The 18,833-nt window shown below is 43.1% G+C and overlaps 1 protein-coding gene across 7 annotated transcripts in view; it reads right to left on the minus strand.

Moving 5' to 3' along the window:
• Positions 1-2,992, minus strand: part of MYB (MYB proto-oncogene, transcription factor) — a 37,511-nt gene extending 34,519 nt beyond the window's left edge. For 2 of the 7 annotated variants that reach the window (XM_084955565.1, XM_001928929.7), the window contains exon 1: positions 2,003-2,254. In XM_084955565.1, the coding sequence (XP_084811691.1) occupies positions 2,003-2,025 (23 nt within the window). In that variant the 5' untranslated portion in view covers positions 2,026-2,254. The other 5 variants (XM_084955579.1, XM_084955568.1, XM_084955586.1 and 2 more) reach the window with 5 other exon arrangements.
• Positions 2,993-18,833: the final 15,841 nt, after the last annotated feature.

Below are 18,833 nucleotides of genomic sequence, written 5' to 3' on the forward strand. Positions count from 1 at the left end.
CAAAGGCTAATTTCAAGCTTGGTGCACCCGACTCCCCCACCTGCTAGACCTGGTGTGGTTACAGGAGTACGACTATGAATATTACATTCTATCAAGGAAACAAACCGTGCAAAGAAACGAAAAAGAAAAGAAGTGTTGGGGGTTGGGAAAAGGGAGGGGAGAGGGAGGAAGTGCCTTGTGGCCGCTACTGTGATTCTAGAAAAGGGGTTCAGACTCATTTCGCTGACCTGGTTAATAATCCCTGCCGAGTTGACTGACGCTCGTCCTGCAAGAAACGGCTTCGAGCCCGCAGCCGGGTTTCTCTTCCCCCTGAGGCAGGTTCAAGGCTCCCGCCCCTCCTGGCCGCCTCCCCTCTCCGCTACCTGAGAGCCACAGGGAACCTGCGCGGCCCCGCCCCGCGGGGACAGTCTTGATCTCGGGGAACGGAGCCTCCCTCGCGCCTCCTCCCAGCACCCCTTCCCAGCTCCCTCCTTCTCCTCCTCCATTTTTTCCCCCTAGTTACAGCTCTCGAAAAAAAAAAAAATAGGTGACCTCAGCGGCTCTACTGTAAGGTCCCAAAGGTGAAGGTGAAACTACTTAAGGGGCAGCACCTCCATCCCGCGCTGCCGGGCCCTGGGCGAGGCATAGGAAGCCAGACACCCCCCAATCCCCGCCCCAAGTCGCCAGTCTTATTTTCCAGCACCGGGCCGGGTCTTGGTTCTGCTCCCCGCCCGGCCAGGCCCGACGGAGGGTGCTGTTGCAGGGCCAACACCCACGCTCTTTGCAACTTCCCAGCTCTCTGCAAGGGACTGGCGACCGCCGATTCAAAAACAAATAAGTGCAAGAACATCAAACAACCCAAGGAAAAGAGAGTCAGTTTGCTTTGCCCCGGGGACTTTTCCCCAGAACCTCTTCGCGAGGATCCGTTGCGTCTCCCCTGCTCCGCCCGGGCGACCTAGGGCGGCGGGAGCAGGGCGCGGGGAGGAGCGGCGACCTCAGCCGCGTCCACGTGTGCGCGCCGCGCCAGAACCTCTTGCACACGGGAAGAGCTCGCGGGGATTGCGTCCCGGTTGCGCGGCAGCGGCCTAGGGTGCTGCCCACCTCCGTCCCTTTCCGTTGAGTGGCAACCCTGACCGCCGTCGGGCGAGTCCTCCCTCCGCCCCAACCCAGCCGCTTGCTCGAAGCTCCGGCGCGTCCAGTCTGGGAAGTCGAGAGACTGCTGGAAGCGGGAGTGCCAGCAAGTGACAGTTCGGACCTTTATTTCCCTCCTCCTCTCCCTATTCCCTTCTGTCCGGCCAAAATGTAAGGGCTCTTCACTCGTGATACCCGGCGAGCTTCCCCAAGTGTGCCGACATGTGCGGCGCGGCGCGTGTGGATGGGTGTGCAATGTTTGCATTAGAAATAAAAGCCTTCCAGAGAATAATGGTTATAACCTTCAAAACCCGGACTTAAAGCAATTTGCAAACGTAGAGACCCTTAGCACCCCTGCAATCTTCTTTCCAGCCGCCTGTCAGCTGACACTCTTCTTCCCCTCTTCAGAGAATGAATGAAATTTAAATGAACTACCTGCAGCTACTAAACAATCCGGCATTTCCCTGTATCTGCCATATGCTCTGCACTTCCAAGTCCAAACATATCTCAATGCATCCAACAATTACTCTGCAACTCCCTCGCGGACACCCGCGGGATCAAGCCAGGGACCTAGCGGGCTCCCTGAGACTGGTGGGCAACACTCTGCCCCAGCTGGAACGTGCTGCTTTTTTCCCCTGGAGGGAAATATATCCCCGTGCAACTTGCAAAATGAGCCGCAGGGCGTGCTTCCCGACGCCCTGATGTATTTCCCGCATAGACTCTTCCATTCATCAGTCCCCTGAGCGGCTTCTGCTGCCGAGGCAGGGGCTCTAGGTCCTCGTAGGATCTGACAGCCCCGCAGAAGACCCGGGAACGCCTTCCCACCTGCTCTCCCGGCGCCTGGACCCCAGCGCGCCCCCGCCCGCGGCCGCCCGCCCGGGATCCCCGTTACCTGTGCCGGGGTCTCCGGGCCATGGCGCGGCGGGCGCGGGGCTCCGCCTGGAGCCGCGGGAACCGCACCGGGCTGCCGCCTCCCCGCTGCCCGCCGCCTGCCTGCGTCCCTCCCCGGCTGCGCAGTGGCGCTCCACACCGCTGGGGCGAAGTTTCTCAGGAGAAAAAGGAGGAGGAGGCGGAGGAGGTCGCGGAGGAGGAGGAGAGGGAGGAGGAGGAAACAGGTTGATATTAAAGAGTAAACTCTGTAAACAGAGATGCCATCAAACAAAGAGCTTTGGACACTCCCCCTCCCGCCAAATCTGGCGCCCCTGCAGTGCGCACGCGCCCTGCCCGCCGCCTCCGCGGTCGCCTTGGCTGCCGCCCGCCGGGCTGCCTGCCCCGCTGGGCCGCGGCTCCCCTCTGGCTCTCGCGCCGCCGCGCTGCGCCTGGCGCGAGGCAAGGCCGGGGCAGCGCGCGGGCGGGGAGCCCGGGGCCAGGGAGGGGCGGCCGGGGGCCGCGGCGGCGCCTTTTCCTGCGCTAACCCCGCTCCCCCGCACCGGCCGCGCGGGCCCGCGCCTAGTCCCACTGATGCCGCCGCCCCTCCTTCTTGGTGGCCGCACCACCGTCGCCCCACTGTCTTTGCTGCTGGGGACCAGAACTGAGCTCGCGGGGCTCTGCCTCACTGTCGCTGAGCGGCAGGAGGCGTAGGGAAACTCCCGCACTCGAGACTGGATTTTAGGCAGGGCTTAACACTCAGCTCCTTGGAGATCGGGGAATGTTGAGTTGGTGGGGGTGGGGTAGGTAGTAGGGGATGGGAGCATACGTTTTCATAGGATATTTAGCTAGGTCTTTCTTTTTTTTTTTTTTTTTTTTTAAATAAAAAGAACATCTCTAGTTTAACTTGCTGACAAAGGACACTTAAAAACGAGTGGCGTTGAAGCTCTTACCGCTCACACATGGGGCACCTCAGCGGAGCTTTCACTCTCCACCCAGATCCTGGAGCTGACACGCCACCTTCGCATTGTCACATGCCCTTCATTCTCACCGAGGCACACGCCCGGCCCCACCCACCCTGCCCAGCCCAGGCGGCGCCCACCTACACACCTCTGCCCCTGCAGAATGCTGCGTTCGCCCTGGATTACACACCTGCAAAATCCACAGGGTTCTAAACAGCCCGCCCCCCGCAAAACTTGGGAAACCCCACGTGTGCTTGCTTGCATGGTTTTAAAAGTCAAACAGCTTGTGATACAGAGATCCGTATCCATGTTTTAAGTGTAGTTTGGGACTCTGTTTTACGAGATAAAAACCACGGAAGACTTTGTTCATTTAACTAGGGGCTCCCAAAGAAGTAAAGGGAGAAGATGAACGCTGAATTTATAAGGATTGATGATTGGGGGATTTTAGGGGAGTTTTAGTTTTACTTCCGTTTATACACTTGTACGATTGGGGACTTTTTTTTCATTCGCTGTACACACTAATTTATTTTTCCTTTAATCTTATAGGAGTTTGCGACTTCTGCTGACTGGCTTTGTGGGTGTCCCATGTGCCCCAGCAGTTCAAACTTAGCTCAGAAAGCATTTTTCTTACTAAAAAAGCATTTTCTTACTGAAATGAGTCATAATTTTATTAAATGGTGAAGCATGCTTGGTTTCAAGACTTTATCTGGTGTTTTAAACTTTGTTTCTCAACATTATAATATATCAAAAAGTGTTAGTTGCTAGTTAGGTTTTAACATCCCTTTCTTACTGAGGAAAAAAAATGAACACCGAAACAAAATTATTGTGAGATAATTCAATTCACTATCTTGAAAGACAAGTCACTTACAAGTTAATATATTTTAAAGGCCAATATTTATTCCTAGATTCTATAATAAAGTTTTTCTCCATATCAAAAATAAAATTTTTAAAAAGTATCTAGAACAAAAATCTAGAAATTACCCTTAAAGTAATTGCATCTGCCTTTGGGATTACTTTATGAATCTGGCATGATTCCCAAATGCTGAGCCTCTTTGGCACAATAAGTGTCTGAACCTTTCCCAAAGTGAGTTCATAGTCTCTATCCTAAGATTCTTAGGAAATGGAACTGCTCTATGATTTTTAAACTCCTTTTAAGTAGAAAGATAGCAAATGTATTTCCTTTATTCCCTTTGTGCATCATTTTCCCATATCTTGTTTTGAGAATTTATAATACTTATATTATTTTCATTCCCCAGACATTTTCTCCCCCCTCATAAGTGTTACAAAAGTATGTTTGGAGACACGTAGGGTACGATAAAGAATGTACATGCAATGATTTTACTAGGCTAATTTTGGATATATTGCCAGCTGATAAGAATCAAATAGAGTTACAAACTCTTGTACGGGTAAAAATATATTTTCATAGACGTCGTAAAATATTTACTGTAACGATATTTATACATTTCCTCCACTTATAATTATTACAAATGCATTTTTAGATGACAACATTATATATGTCACGTGTCTCATAAACATTTTTTAAAAGTTTTGCTGCATCAGTTATTTTAGTGTGGCACGCCTGAATTTAGCTCTAGCTAAATTCAGATACAGCCTTTTATTTGCAATGCACTAGACAAGGGTCAGCAAAATTTTCTGTAAAGGGCCAGAAAATAAAATGTTTAGACATTGGGGGCTGTATTGCATATTCTTCTTTTTTTTTCCCTCTATTTTTCTCACAAAACTTTAAAAACATGAAAACTAGTTTTAGCTTGAAGACAATATCCAGCCTATAGGCCATGGTTGGCCAACACTGAAACAGTGAACTTCAGGCTTTAGCATCAGAATCACTGGGTGTACCCATGAAAAATGCACAGTCCCAGGCCATCTCCCTAGAAATCAGATGATTCAGTAGGTTTGAGGTAGGGCCCAGGAAATTGCATTTTAACAATATCCAAATGGTTTTCATGGAAGCGGTCTCCAGGTCATTCATTGACAATCTCAATATTAGAGTGAAAGCAGGCTGGTTCGAAACACTTTTCCTGCTGCCCCTTGTCTCTCACCACCTTCCTCTACCTCAATCTCTTTCACTTCTCCTGAGCTAAGGAATCAGACTCTCAAAAACCCAAGACAGTTTAGGTCCGTGGAAAGTTGGTGCCTGTGAGTACAAGGCTGTGACATGTCTTCCTTCTGTACTGCTAAACTTCAGCCTTATATTTGAAACTTGAAAGGAAAGGAATGACTTGATCACTTGCTGATCATCCTTATGATTCTCCTCCTCAAGAAAGCAAGCACTGGAGTTCTTGCTATGGTGCAGTGAGTTAAGAATCCAGTGTTGCCAAGCTGTGGTGTAGGTCACAATTTTCAGCTCAGGTTCCATCCCTGGCTGGGGAACTTCCATAAGCCGTGGGTATGACCAAAAAAAGGAGGAAAAAAAAAAAAAAAAGAATGCAAGCACTGAAAGCATTTTATTTTGCTCTAAACATTGGGGAAGGGCTGACAGAAGAAAGATGTATAAAAAACACATATTCCAGCTTTTAGGCTTCTGACCGCTGAGAAATTCTGGGTACCTGGTGGATCTTGTAATTCTTGTCCCAGAGATGAATGAGGATTATCAATGGTGGTAACAAACCAGTACCAACCCCCAGGGGCCCCATGTCTCTAACCACCCACCTTTGCCCACCCCCTCAACCCAATTTGGTTCAGAGTATTAAGAGGGAAATAATTACTGTAAACACCAAATGGTTAAAGTACAGACAATTCTTGATCATTTCACTTAATGAAGGACAGCTGTAGCATGTATAACTGAAATCCATAGGTTTGAGATAAACTTCAGTTGGCTCACAGCAAACCTTTTAGTAATAGCAATGCAGGAAGTGCTTCCTTAGTGCAATATATTTCATAGAGCCTCCATATGGGATAGCAACCCAAAAAATATTTATCCTTAAATGAGTCCTGGGTTTGGCATTTCCTGTTTGTTTTCACCCTCCAGGTTCTCATAAACTTATAAATATATTCCTATGACAACCAACCTGCATATTTTCATGGCCATTCGAACTGAGTCTTGAATAAAAGGTATGAGGATTTGTGTGTGTGTGTGTGTGTGTGTGTGTGTGTGTGTGTGTGTGTGTGTGTGTGTGTGTGATATGAAGGAAGGACATTCCAGAGGAAGGGAAAGTGTCAGAAACCACAAAGAGTATTCTAAGAACAGGGAATAAGGAGCTGGCCAGATTGCCTGGAGCGAGGAGAGTTTTGAAGGCAGATCAGAGTATGTCTGTTTTGAATGGAAGACCTACACATCAGAGCGGTGCATTTGGAAGAGTAACCTAACCTAACAGTATCACAGACAGACTGGAGTAAGAGGAAGAGGGAGGGAAGAAGTCAGTTAATTGGGTTGGATTAGGACAGTAACCCTACTTGGAATTTTCCATTCCAAAGAGGGGGCAGAGCAATTGCAAAGGCAGAACCTTCAAGACTTAGCAACTGATTGGATGGCTATTGGAGGCACCATTAATAGAAATAGGGAAGTCAAGAGGGGAAGAGAAGTGTGGGCTAAGGAGATTCAAAGAGGAAAGTGAGTTTAGATTTCGGTATGTTAAGTTTGTGGTTTCTTATGGAAGAGATCGGGGTAGAGTTGTTTAGCAGGTAGTAGAGAGTGTGGGATCAGAGCCTGCTGGAGAGGTTGGGCTGGGACAGAGGTGTGCTGGGGCAAAACTGGGGGAGTCAGTTATACCCAGACATTATTAAATGTTACATTATATAAACCTGCAAATTAAATAGATCTTAAAAAGTGAATAAATGCTCAAAAGTCATCATTTTCTAATTATGTTACTGTTTCACTGCTATGTATGCTCTTAAGGTTATTTATCTCTGTTATGTATACATGACAGAAATATTATGTAATGTATGTAAATGTGTGTATATTTCTAATTTTATGTTCAGTGATATCGTGTGGGTTGTTTGGAGTTGGCTGTAGTTGGAGTATTTGCTCTACCAAAAGTGACAAATGCTACCAATATGGTATTTCCCCTTAACCCTGGAAGACTAGTTGTTAAATGTTTACCAGGGCAGCACTGGATAAAGAGCATATCTGCGGGTTATGTGCATGAAGGCAATAACTGTGCTATAGCATGGCTTTACTAATAGGCATTAGTATAGATCAAAAGAAAATCTTTGAAGAATACTTAAGGGGTTAAAAGATGAGATTGAGATTGAGTGTAGGAGCTAGACGGAGAGACCTGTTGGGAAGTAAAGGAAGTTTCTAGATATATAAAAGTAAATGTTTTTGTCTTTTCTTCTTTTGACAGAATTCTGTATTTTGTCAACTGATTTTGAAAGGCTTTCCTTTACTTTGATGAAAGGTATTTATTGGGTAGTGGCCTTCAAACATCTTGGACCATGACAACAACAATCCATTTTATCATATTCTAAATACATCCTGGTTAAGAACCCTACACTGTTTTTGTGCCCTGCTTATAGGAAGTGAACAACCATTTGAAAATCACTGTTGGAAGGATGAAGGCCTCACCTCTCTCTGCTTTAGAAAATCTGCTTTATGGAACTGCTAATTGCCCCCAAGTGACAGTCCTATGTTTTCAAAACTTTGGGGGAAAGTCCTCAAAACCAGCTTGCAGAAGTAATTTTTCTCCCCTCTCTTCTCACAATTCCTCTTAGTCAATTTCTTCTCCTTCCTCTTGATAGTGATAGCTTTCAGAGTCAGTTAACAAAATAGCAAGTTTTGTTGATAGAAATTACAGCAGAAACAACAAAAAATAACGCTTGGGAGCTTACTGAAGGAACGAAATGACAAGGTGGGCGAGGCAGGTTCACCAAGCGGATAGCAGATCGCAATTTCTCTGAGTCCCATGTTCCAAACCTTGAAAATGGGGGAGATCGCAGGAGAGAACTTTAAAGCTGTTTCCAGTTTTTAATATTGTTTTCCCCCCAAACACCTAGCCTCCCATGCGACCTCTATATACCTGACAATATTTCCACTGGTTGTTTTTATTGGTATACATGTGAAAAGTATTTACTTAGTTTCCAGCACTGTGCTGGGGCTTGAACTTGCAGAAAAAACCCGGCCTTTGGCTGGATGACTCCTGCTTGTTCTAGGCCTCTGCTCGGTGGTTTCTATTGTCTCTGCCTTCTCCTAGAGTATCATTACCTCCCCATGAACTAGCATAACAGGCCTCTAACTAACTTTCTGCTCCATGATCTCTTTTTCCCCCAACCCTCCTTACCACACTGCTGAACCAATCTCACTATAACCACTTTGGGCAGTTTAGCCATATGTAAAAATCCCATAACTGGCTCCCTAATGTTGAAAAGATAAGATCTGAACTCCTTCACTTGGCAATCCCTGTCTTAAGCTTGCCCTGGCCTCTGTGCCTTCACAACCTTTCCCTCAGGGGTGATGGTATTTAATAGCTGGGATGGCTCATGTACCGTCCAATCAGAATGGGCCTGGCTGAACACAACCTGCATAGTTTGAGTGGGGTGCCCTGGCTGAGTGTCCCTCGGCTTTACAAAACTCCTACCTTCCAACCTTATCTCCTATCACACTCTGTTCACTCCGCTTCTTCCCCCACAAAACCATTGGCAATCTCAGGGCCTTTGCTTACACCATGCCACCTGCCTGCAATGCCTTCCTTCCTCTGCTTACATAAGTGCCCCACCCCCGCCCTGATCCCTCGGGCCCTGCTGAAGCCCAGCCTTACTTCTGAGGTCTTCTGAAGACTTCCCTAATCCGCAACCATCTCGCCCACCTGTGAGTTGTATTCACGCCTATCTTTCCTGCCTTTTATTGAGCATATGGCCTGCATTACTTTCCTTTGCTATAGACTTACTTATCTCTTTCTCTGTCTTTATTATTTATTTGTTTATTTATTTTAGCTGCACCTGTGGCATGCAGAAGTTCCCGGGCCAGGGATCAAACCTGTGCCACAGCAGTGACAACGCTGGATCCTTAACCCACTGAGCCACCAAGGAACACCCTGCCTTTATTTTTGATAGTGTTGTATCTTATCTTGAGTTTTGATTATAAACTAGAGGAGAGGGGTGGTTTTGTCTACCTTGCTATATACTCAGTTACTGGAGCAGGACCTTGAGCACAAGGCTGCACAGAAATGTTTGTGGTGCTGACGACAACTGACGAGGAATTAGCTGGAAGCTGATGTTGTGTGTGTGTGTTTTGCTTTTTTAAAAATTCCTTTTATGCCTTTATTTGGGGTTTACAGTTTGCAACAGGCTTTGTCATATATTATTGCATTTAATAAAATGTTATGTCCCCCATCTTCAGGTGAGGATAACTGAGGTTGAGAGAGGTGAAAAGACTAGCCCACAGTCACACACAATAAATTGAAAAGCTGGGATTATTTGAGTTCAGGTTGTTGATTCCAAATTCTGCGTTCTTACCACCGCTCTATGGTGGCCTCCAGATTATAATTCCTCCCCCTTATGTTCCCATAATTCTTCTCAGATTATGAAGCCCTCATGTGGATTCGATTCTGTCTTCAGGTAAAGGCTGAGAGCCTTATAAATTGTATCATACCATAATTTTAATTTTAGTAGTAGTGCTTTATGTCTAGTATTTGTATAGATAGTTGTTCTTTTGGCAATGTGACTCTGGAGCTTTTTCTTTCAGAGCCTATTTTTTTTAACATATTGTTTTTCTGAATTTTATTTCTTCCCTCCCTACTCTATCATTATATATTTATCTCTATTTTATTTATTGTAATATATCTTTATGTAATAGCGAATTCTACCTCTTTAACCCAAGGGGCCATCCATTTTAAAACAAGTTATAAACCCAATGAGCGAATAAGTGCTTAATTCCAGCAAATATGAGAAGGTTTCTTAGTCTTTGTGGAAACCGTTTGGTAAGAACTTGCATCTTTTCTAATCACTAGTGTGTCTTTCCTCTTCCTCACCCTCCTTCCCTTCCTCCCTCCCTCTCTCTTTCTTTCTTTCTCCCTTTCTTTCTCTTTCTTTCTTTCTCTCTCTTTCTGTCTTTCTTTCTTTCTTTCTTTCTTTCTTTTTCTTTCTTTCTTTCTTTTTTTCTTTCTTTCTCTCTCTCTCTTTCTGTCTTTCTTTCTTTCTTTCTTTCTTTCTTTCTTTCTTTCTTTCTTTCTTTCTTTCTTTTCTTTCTCTTTTCTCTTTCTTTCTCTTCTTTCTTTCTCTCCTCTCTTCTTCCCTCTCTCTCTTTTTTTCTTTTTTAGGGCCACATCTGTGGCATATGGAGGTTCCCAGACTAGGAGTCTAATCGGAGCTGCAGCTGCCAGCCTACACCACAGCCACAGTAATGCAGGGTCCGAGCCACATCTGCAAACTACACCAAAGCTCACGGCAATGCCAGAACCTTAACCCACTGAGAGAGGCCAGGGATCGAACCTGCATCCTCAATGGATCCTAGCCAGATTTGTTTCCCCCGAGCCATGATAGGAACTCTTTCTTTCTTTCTTTCTTTCTTTCTTTCTTTCTTTCTTTCTTTCTTTCTTTCTTTCTTTCTTTCTTTCTTTCTTTCTTTCTTTCTTTCTTCCTTCCTTCCTTCCTTCCTTCCTTCCTTCCTTTCTTCCTTCCTTCCTTTCTTTCTCTCTCTCTTTCTTCTATGAACCACAGACTTAAAACAATGAAGGTCTATCCTCCACCAGAATAGGAAGAGGGGACTAGCTTTAAGGTGGCTATCCCTTTTCTTTGACCCTTCATATCAAGACGACTACATCATTTCAAATGTGACCCATGTTGGGATAAACTGTACCATGACTGTACTCTTTCCATTTAGATTTATTGCCAGAAATAGAAAATGTTTGTGGAAGTGTAAAACCAATACTACAAAGCCATGACATCTTTTTTTTTTTTTTTTTTTTTTTGTCTTTTGAGGGCCGCACCTATGGCATATGGAGGTTCCCAGGCTAGGGGTCTAATCAGAGCTGCAGCTGCCAGCCTACGCCAGAGCCACAGCAATGCCAGATCCTTAATCCACTGAGCAAAGCCAGGGATCGAACCTGAAACCTCATGGTTCCTAGTTGGATTCGTTTCTGCTGCACCACAATAGGAACTCCAAAGCTGTGACATCTGTAGAGATTATTTATTCTGATGTACTTTTGGGTGATAGTAATGGTTCTAAGGAAATAAATAAAAACTGTCCTATGAAAAAAGTATCAATTCCCAGAATTACCTGGATTCAGTTTCAATACTCGAGTGAAGCAAACATTTTACTTTTTGTAAAGAAAATAGCCTCTAGGAATTCCCATCGTGGCTCAGCAGAAATGAATCTGACTAGTATCCATGAGGATGCAGGTCCATCCCTGGCCTCGCTCAGTGGGTTAGGGGTCTGGCATTGCCGAGAGCTGTAGTGTAGGTCACAGATACCGCTCGGATCCAGCACTGCTGTGGCTGTGGTGTAGGCTGGCGGCTACAGCTCTGATTGGACTTCTAGCCTGGGATCCTCCATATGCCATGGGTATGGCCCTAAAAAAAAGACCAAAAAAAAAAAAAAAAAAGGAAAGGAAAATAGCCTCTAAGGAAACTATATCAAATGCTTTATATTCTTTGGTACCACAATTTTGAAAAATTTCCAAAGTTCCTGCTGGGAGCTTAGGGAGGCTCGTCTGATGCCATTTTAGTTTAGAGACGGACTGAGAGGCACTTTTGCTACTGAAAGGCACCATTTCGTTTGAAAAATCTTAGGTACATAAGAGTTCTCCTATAAAAATTCTAACTTATGTTTTAATTCAAATTACATATAGTTTGTTTTCTGAAAGCCTTTATTGGCACTTTTTCTTTCTCTAAAATAATTAGGAGTTAATGATATCCTCACAGGACAATTAAAGAGCAATACATATGCAAAATACTTTTAGGAAGAAGATGCTTTTTATCTTCAGACTCTCTGTTTTTTTAATTAAGAATTTGATGTATATTCATACAGGAATAGGTGTTACCAATGTTTAAAAAACTCACTGCAATGCACTTGAAGGTGCTTTTCAGTATGTAAATATCAGAATTTTCATGATGATAATGTTGATTCAAATCCCCAAAGCATTTCACAGTAAATAGGTTTCTTTGAAAATGTAACATGGGAACAGATTTTGTTAATGCAAAACTCGATGCAGTTCCTGGGTTATGGTATACGATCTTTTGCCATGTTACGGATTTATTGGTTTCTTTTGAAATCTGGTGACAGGTTTTGCATAGAATGACTCATTCAAAAGAACATGGCAAGCAAAGTTTTGAAATCAGAACAGGCCAGGTTGTTGGTGTTCCCTCTCAGTGAAAGGCGAAAGGCGTCCCCAACTTTTCAGCTAGTCAACCAGTCACTTGGGACTCACCCTAAATTCTCTCTGCCCTGACATTCCAATCAAGCACAAACTCCAGGTAAACTTACTTCTGTAATTTTTTTTTTCCTCTGTCTTTTTGTCTTTTCTAGGGCTGCACCCATGGCATATGGAGGTTCCCAGGCTAGGGGTCTGATCGGAGCTGTAGCTGCCGGCCTACACCACAGCCACAGCAACGCGGGATCCGAGCTGCATCTGTGACCCACACCACAGCTCACGGCAACACCGGATCCTTAACCCACTGAGCAAGGCCAGGGATCAAACCCGCAATCCTAGTCGGATTCGTTAACCACTGAGCCATGACAGGAACTCCTTATTTCTGTAACTTTTAACCAATAGTTTTTCTCCTCTTTATCTCTTCTGCCACCACTTCAGCTGAGACCCTTATCAACTCCTTGATGCTGGGCTAGCCTCCTTAAAGCCATCCTCTTCACAGTTGTCAGAAAATTCTATAAACATGCTTAGGCTCCTTGGCTTCAAATTCTGCTTCTAACAATGGTTCTGGACCAGACTAGCAGGGTCATCTAGAAACTTCTGGAAGCTATTTTCAGACTCTACATGCCTCTCTTACCACCTTTACCAACGTCCCCTTCAGCCTAAAAAGCATCCTAACTACAGGGTAGAGATCAAACCCCTTAGCATTACATCCATGACTCTTTGTAGCCTCATATCATTCTTACACCCTGGTAACAGTCCACTGCTCATATGTTACCACGTGTGCTGGAGGATCTGTAACCAAGAACCTTGCTCATCTTGATCCTCTGCTGGCGGCTCTCCTCCCATCCCTCTTTGGTGACTAATTCCTGCTGGTTATTCCAGCTTCCGCTGAGAGGGCTCGCTCAAGAAAACCTTCTCTGGCACACTGTGAATCAGCGCTTCTAGCAAAATGCGGCCATTGTGTCCAACCTTTGTTTCCTTCCGTCTGGCCTTCTGGAACAGTGGGTCTCATATGGTAGTGACGTAAGAATTGTCGTTCAATGTGCAAATCCTCAAGTAGCCATGTCCAGAGGTTTGATGGATTCTAGGTTCAGTAGATTCAACAGATTCTAATTCAACTGACCTCTCTAGGATCCGGGAATCTGCACTTTTAGCAGCAGAAACTGATGATGCAGATTCAATGATTTATAATAAGCACCTCATTTGGGTGACCAGCAGTTTGGGTTCTATTAACTTCCTATTAACCTTCACGTAACAAGTCACTTTCACTTTGTAAATATTCCATAAATATTTGAGGCAATGAGTTAGACTGAACATAGCTTTTAAGTCAAAAGTTACCTCAATATCAGAATTTTTCTGGTGTTTTGGCTGTCTCTCCTTTCCTACATTCCCCAACCCCCCATCAAACAATAAGAAAACAACAACAACATACATTCTTAGCTTCCGTCTTGCAGTCTTGGAGAAAGTAGCAACACTGAAAGATCTTAGTAATGAAAAGTCTGAGACTCAGGCCAGTCTAAAATGGAAATTTATCAATAAAATGAAAAATATTACCTGTGACTTTTCCGTGTTACACAGATAATTGAGTTTTCTATAGAACAGCAAATGAAATTTAATGCCAGCAACATTTATCTGCTTTAAAAATTATTTCGTGGCCATGTTTTAAAAAAGTAAAAAGAAACTGACAACTCTAATTGTATTAATATTTTTATTTAATCTAGTACATGTAAAATATTGTCACTTCAATGCACACCAAAAATAAAAATTATTAAGAAGATACTTTGCATTCTTCTTCTTTTCTTTTCTTTCTTTCTTTTTTTTTTTTTTTTTGGTACTTAAAATACCTCTTAACTCCAATGCCAAGTTTTCACCAGAAATACTTGATCTGTTATGGGAGAATTCAATTGAAACATACAATTGAAAAAGTAAATTTACATAACCAATTTTTTTTTCAAAATGTTCTTAAAAGTTTTCCAGTAACTGAAGCAAGTGTCAGGTTTTAAATTTAATATTAAATTAGCTTAAAAATAACTAACATTTAAAATTGAGTTCCTCAGTCACACAAGCCATGGTTCAGTTACTTAATGGCCACATGGAGCTAATGGTTCCTATATTAGAGGTAGCTATAAAACATGGAACTGTTTGAGATCATATTTTATTAATAAACAGAATTCAAAGTTTTCATGCTCAACTTCATCATTCTTTTTTTTTTTTTTTCTTTCTTTCTTTTTAATGGCCCCACCCATGGTATATGGAAGTTTCAGGTCCAGGGATTGAATCCCAGCCGCAGTTGTGACCAACACTGGATCCTTTAAACCACTGCGCCAGGCCAGGGACCGAACCTGCACCTCTGCAGCTTACCATGCTGCTGCAGTAGGGTTTTAACCCATGGTGCCACAGTGGGAACTCTTCATCATTCTTTTAAAGATCAAATTTGAAGAATTTTGCTTGCTGAAAATAAGATTGCCCAATAGGTTCCATTTGGATTATTTAACATTAGAATTTTACTTGAAGAGTTAACATTTTACCTTATTAAATGAATGAACAGACTCACTGGGTCAGTGACAGGAGGCAGGGTAGCATGTGGGCAGAAATGCACATCTGATTTAGAGTCGGCTCTGAGTTGTCCTAGCACTGCCAAGCACACTGTGTAATCATGGGCAAACTGCTTCATATTTAAGGCAGCATCTTCATCTATGTAATAGAGATGGTACCTATTATACAGAATTGAAGCGAGCGTCAAGTGGATGATACATTTTGAAGTGTTTCATAAACTGCAAATAACTTACCATAAGAACAGAAATATGGTTTACCATTTATTAAGCATTTTCCATACAGCAGGCACTTTGTAGTCTAGCTCTAATCCTCAAAGCAGCCTTACCGGGTAGTTTGACGGAGAAGGAAACAGGGCAGTTGAGAGTTTAAGTACATGTACCAAGTATCAGGACCTTTAAAGACCAGTCTCAGAATTTGGACCCAGGCTTTTTGATTCCAAAGCCTATGGGCTTTCCTAGAAACTTCACCACTCTCTCCTCCTAAAAGAAGGTGAAATTCCTTAATTTATTTTTGGTTAATGGAGTAAGATAATCCAAATATTATTTCGGGGGGAAATAATGAGTGAGCTGAGAATATAACTCATTTTGAGAGAGCAGCGTTGTGGAATTATAAGCCTAGAAGCGGGTTAACCTGTTGCCACAAACAGAATGTGGAATGATTCCACAGAGATTTTTTTTTTCCTTATTTATTTATTTATTTTTTTACGGCCATACCTGCAGCATATGGAAGGTCCCAGGCTAGGTGTTATTTGGAGCTGCAGCTGCAGGCCTGTGCCTCAGCCACAGCAACACCGGATCTGAGCTGCATCTGCAACCTGTGCCACAGCTTGTGGCAATGCCGGATCCTTAAACCACTGAGCAAGGCTAAGGATTGAACCCACATCCTCAAGGAAACTATGGATTCTTAACCTGCTGAACCACAACAGGAACTTCTTCTTTTTTTCTTTTCTTGAGATTTTTAAATAAGGATATATTCCACATAATTTTCCAAACAAGGAGTACCTGAACTTCTGAGGTCAGTAGTTATTGGCCTTTCTGCCTTGAGTCATGCCTAGAGCCATGATATTATATCAGCTGTCAATGATTAGGCATACACTCGTTAAGAAAAATACTGGTGTAGGCCGGTGGCTACAGCTCCAATTGGACCCCTAGCCTGGGAACCTCCATATGCCGCGAGAGCGGCCCAAGAAATGGCAAAAAGACAAAAAAAAAAAAAAAAAAAAAGAAAAAAAGGAAAAATACTGGGCTTCAAGGAGCCCAGTATTCATGTAAATCCAAAAGCTTTTCTTTTATAGAAGACATGACTTGATGTTCAGAGGGGAAAGGCAACTGCAAATACTCGAACCATCAGAAGTGACCAATGCTGAAGTCATCTATTTCCAAAAGTCAAAAAGGCAATTATGTTTATAATACAATTCAAACATATTGAATTATATTTACTTATTTAGATACCCTCTTGATCCCCTGTTTGTACTGAAAAGGATGCTCTAGCGATGTGACTTACAATTTTTACGTTGCTTTGATATGGTAAGAAAGAATTGTATTTGTCCTTCCTTTTTGCTTCTGAGATTTAGAAAATAATTTCCAGGATTCACAGCATGGTGCGTAGTGTCATGTTCCCTACATTCACATAAACAGAACATCTCATCCCTTTTTTGGAGGCCAACGAGTGTTCGATCGGGGTTTACTCTGTGATGATGTCTGTGGACTGGGATACCTCATCCGAAGAAAATGTCTCTGCTGCCCTGGTCGATGGCCTCCTCTCCTCATTGTGGAGTTGAGGGTTTGGTTGAAAAATAGGCCCAGATTAGATACTTGAGTGAAAAACCTCATTCAGAAGGAACCATGTCCCAGTGAGTCTATCCCATTCGGTGGACTTGAGAAGAAGCCTAAGATTAACCTGACTTTTTCAGTTTTGTCTAGTACTTCCTCTGCCTCTAATAGATACAGTACCTCTAGTGTGCACATTATATTCAGCACATTGCAAAAAGGTTTAAAAAACCATTTTCTCCTAAGACATGCTTTTTTTGTATATCCTTGAAGTCTTTAAAATTATACATTATATTTTTAAAGTGTCACGCTGAGGCCACTCACTTAAACTACTGTAACAACAACTACCTACCTAAGTGAGGTGGGTTAATCCACTGATGGTATCTGGGACTCCCATGTCCTGGGATAAACTCTGTGGCCAGGCATGTGATCCTAAAGTCTTATTTATTCTGGCTGATCAAGAGATGAGCTCCTACAATTACTTGAAAGAAGGAATAAAACTTCAGGTCAATATGAAAAATGCAGGTTTTCCATTGCTTTTCCATCCCATTATTTTGAAGGTAGCGTTTCACAGCTTAACTGAGGGCTTTCAAACAAGAGCCCGGCCTGACTGTCAGATGCTCTGCCTTTGGGATGGATGCTTTTAGGGATTTAGGAACTGGGTAAGATCTTTCCTATTTTGTTTTCTCCTTACAGCTGCCCCCCACCAGCCTCTGCTGGGGTTTATTTGGAAAGGAACCTGCCTTCAGCACCATGCTTCACCTTGAGAAGACCAGATGCTCTGAAGGCAGGTGAATCCTGACGTCAAGACAGAAGCTGACAATCTGGAGCCTTTGGAGAGATCTACTGTGGCTGCCTCGCTGGGGAGTGGGGAGGGGAGAGATGGAGGATGGCACAGCAGGATCAGAAAGACAATGTCATCTCAGGAATATGTTGGAAAATAATAAATATATATATATGTAAAATATTCTGAACCTGTATGAAAATTAATCAAAAGAAAGATGCAAGAGTGGACTAAGCAACATTTGTAATATTTGTGACTAAAAGTTGGTCTGATTTCCTGATCAGGGGTTGCATTAAAATATTGCCAGCATTCTCTATTACACATTGTTATAAGCCTTGATTTTCTTCATTAAAGAATTTTGGTTGATTTTTCCCTTTAGTCCAGAAATCCTAACAGAGAACACTTACAATCCAATAAATATTAAAAATTCAAAGTGTATTTTGGGGGTTCCCAATCTGAGTCTGTGAGTAGATTTTAGGGGCCACTTTAAATCATGTGTAAATTGTAATGAATATATTCATTTCATTTTTAAAGGGGAGAATTTCATAGCAATCATTAGATTCATGAAGTCATTGGCAGACACAAAAGGTGAGGTATGTTATTATGTGTCATTTTGTGGAAATGAGTTTAACTCTGCCTCAGGAAATTAAGTTGAAAGAAGGCAGAAATCATAATAATTCAAATCTAGTTTTTAAATAACGGTTTAGTCCATAAATGTGAATTTGATGAAACCTTAGTCAAGTATGTTATCTGCTAAATACAAAGATTAGAGGCAAATAGAGGTAGCACATTTTATAATGATTATAGATAAAATCATGTGCTTTCTTCCAAAACTTAGAAATTTCTCCTTCAAAGAATTAGAACTTTTAAAGTGTAAATGTTGATTTCCAAAAAAGAGGAAGACTTGTGTAAAATTTTGGTGTAAGAACCAAGTTAACCTTTTCCTCTCCCCAGAAATAAACATTAAACTAAAGAGAATCAGAATTCTAGTCATAAGCTTTTATTTTTTGCACTTGAAGAACTGAAAGCTTTCTCTGTTTGTTATTTTCTGAGGGAGGGGGTTTCCTGTGTGTCTTTCTGAAGCGCTGGGGATCCCCTCATCTTTTAAGTCCTAGTTACCTTTTCCTTTATAGCAAGCATCCTTTGAGCCAATAAGGGCTTTTGTGGCCATCATTTGCCATCCCCAGGCCCAGCTGTCTACATTTTTTCCTGACTGAACCAGGATACTGTTTCTTGGTCTAAGGCCTGAAGTACCTCTAAAATGCAGACTGCAGGGCCTGCCTCAGGGAGAGGCAGAAGCTCTCTGACTTGAAGGGATAAGAGACTGCATTCTCAGCCTCACCAAGCATACTCGCAATGGCTGAAATCTTCTCTTTAGAAAAGTAGTCCTTGGAGATGTTCATGCTTCCAGTGTGCGTATCCTTTAAGATGCAATCTTACCTGAGAATCTTCTATCATTAACCTAATGCTTTGGCTAGGGGCATTGGGACAGCTATACATAAATGCTGAGAAAAGAGGT

The sequence above is a fragment of the Sus scrofa genome, chromosome 1, assembly GCF_054392235.1.
Source record: "Sus scrofa isolate SSC_HxYL_T2T_F1_AM1 chromosome 1, Sscrofa_HxYL_maternal_Yorkshire_Landrace_v2.0, whole genome shotgun sequence".
Lineage (NCBI taxonomy): Eukaryota > Metazoa > Chordata > Mammalia > Artiodactyla > Suidae > Sus > Sus scrofa.